A 1762-nucleotide genomic window follows, 5' to 3' on the forward strand; every position below is an offset into this window, starting at 1 on the left:
TGAATGGTAGGACAATTGATTGCGGTCTTTGATACTTGAAACCAATGATTCTTGGTTCGAGTATCAATTTGGGTGATTTCTCACCTTGCCCAAACCGACCTAATTGAAAATAATATAACAATCCGGCCATATTTAGAGATTGGGTGCCATTCACTCATTGATTGGATCAAAACTCAATCACTTCCCCTCCTTTTTTTTTTTTTTTTTTCCTTTTCATTTTCAAATTCAATATTCAATCCTCTCTCTCTCTCAAAAAAAAAAATAGCTATCATTCACTTGAGTGACTTGGTTATCCATTCAATTGGTGGGTTAAACTCAAACCTGAGCCAATTTTAACCCATGTTTGTGTAGATGTAGGATCTACCTCACATGAGGGGATAAATACATAAAAGATTAGTGTTTAGAGTTCAGACAATCCCAGTCAAATTTATTGACAGCAACATACACCTGTTTGGACGACCCAACTTTCGTCAAAGGTTTGCAGTCCTCATATTGTATGCTCCGTTGCCTTTAAAAAATAAAACAAATAAAAAAAAAATTAACCCAAATGATAAAATAGAAAATAAGAGGGAAGAAATTATTTTTGTTACATCCAATGCATTTAGAAATTTAAAAATTAAAAAAAAAAAAAAACGTCAATTTTCCGGCGAGTACCTATATAACGGACAAAGACGACGTTCAGTCACATTTACATTCACATCCTATCTCTCCTCCTCTCTTTACCCTATCCTCTCTCTCTGAAAACAAAGTCATCAAAGAAACGAAGAAAAGATCCAACGATGGAGAAAAACTGCAGCTTCATATCGTGCGAAAAGATAGATCGTGCGGCCAACTGGGTAGGCTCCAACGTAGCCTCCGCCTTCTTCGCCTCACTGGAACGCTGCTCCTGTATCAACCTCGGCACCACCGACCTCGAAGAAGACGAAATCGACGAGGCCCATGACCGACCTTTCTTGCTCTCCAAGCCCATCATCTCTGACTCTGAACCCAACAAGCCCAAACCCACCATCGCTGTAGCTTCCAATTGAAACCTATATAGAGTTTGTCTGTGAATTATTTTTTTTCTTTCTTGTGTACAGTAAATCCCACGGTTTTTGGGGTTTCAATTTCATTGTTGCTTTATGAAAAATACTAGGTTGTGTTTGCTATTCGTATTCTTTTGTTGTAAAAAATTAATAAAAAAAAATGGGGAAAACAATTTGGTGTCAAGTTTGTGCAATCTGTTGTATGCTAATAGTGCACTTTGATGATGTATGATTTTTTTTTTTTTTTTTGCTAAATTCTATATGAATTTTGGTGGGTGTTGAATTAAATTTTCTTCATTACAATTTTGTTGTTTTGGGTCACTCATTGAAAAGCAATGTGCATTAGCAATCCTAGGAGATCTGAGTTGAGGAAAGCCTGTTTAGTTGTTATTGGGTTGTGATTAATATGGGAAACCTGTAAGTTTCCATATTAATGTGTTTGGTATTGGGTTGGGAGTAAATTTCCATATTAATGTTTTTAGTATTAGGTTGTGATTAATAATCAAAGTACAAGTTCAGTGATTTAGGTCATCATAATAGTACAACCTGTTGTAAATTGTTTATGATATGAAGTACTGAGATTGGAAATTGTTTGTAGGTTCATCAATCCTTGGTGTACTTTCCTGCATTATTTTGAATCATCAGTAACTTGAGGGGAAAGACCCTCATAAAAATGCCAAGTTTGCCTAGGCAACTGCATTTCATGTACCCTAAAACTTGGGATTCTAGGGCTTTGA

The 1762-nt window shown here is 35.9% G+C and overlaps 1 protein-coding gene across 1 annotated transcript; it reads left to right on the plus strand.

Annotated features, from left to right (window-relative positions):
* Positions 1–627: 627 nt before the first annotated feature.
* On the plus strand, positions 628–1209 carry LOC115960826. Its single transcript, XM_031079819.1, has one exon. It carries the CDS (start codon positions 780–782, stop codon positions 1026–1028), a length of 249 nt encoding a protein of 82 aa, XP_030935679.1. The 5' UTR covers positions 628–779; the 3' UTR covers positions 1029–1209.
* The last annotated feature ends 553 nt before the right edge of the window (positions 1210–1762 follow it).

This window comes from Quercus lobata, chromosome 9 (assembly GCF_001633185.2).
Source record: "Quercus lobata isolate SW786 chromosome 9, ValleyOak3.0 Primary Assembly, whole genome shotgun sequence".
Taxonomy (NCBI): domain Eukaryota; kingdom Viridiplantae; phylum Streptophyta; class Magnoliopsida; order Fagales; family Fagaceae; genus Quercus; species Quercus lobata.

Bases quoted from the DNA above. Each gene is read 5' to 3' on its own strand.
- LOC115960826 (XM_031079819.1), top strand. From the start codon at position 780: ATGGAGAAAAACTGCAGCTTCATATCGTGCGAAAAGATAGATCGTGCG.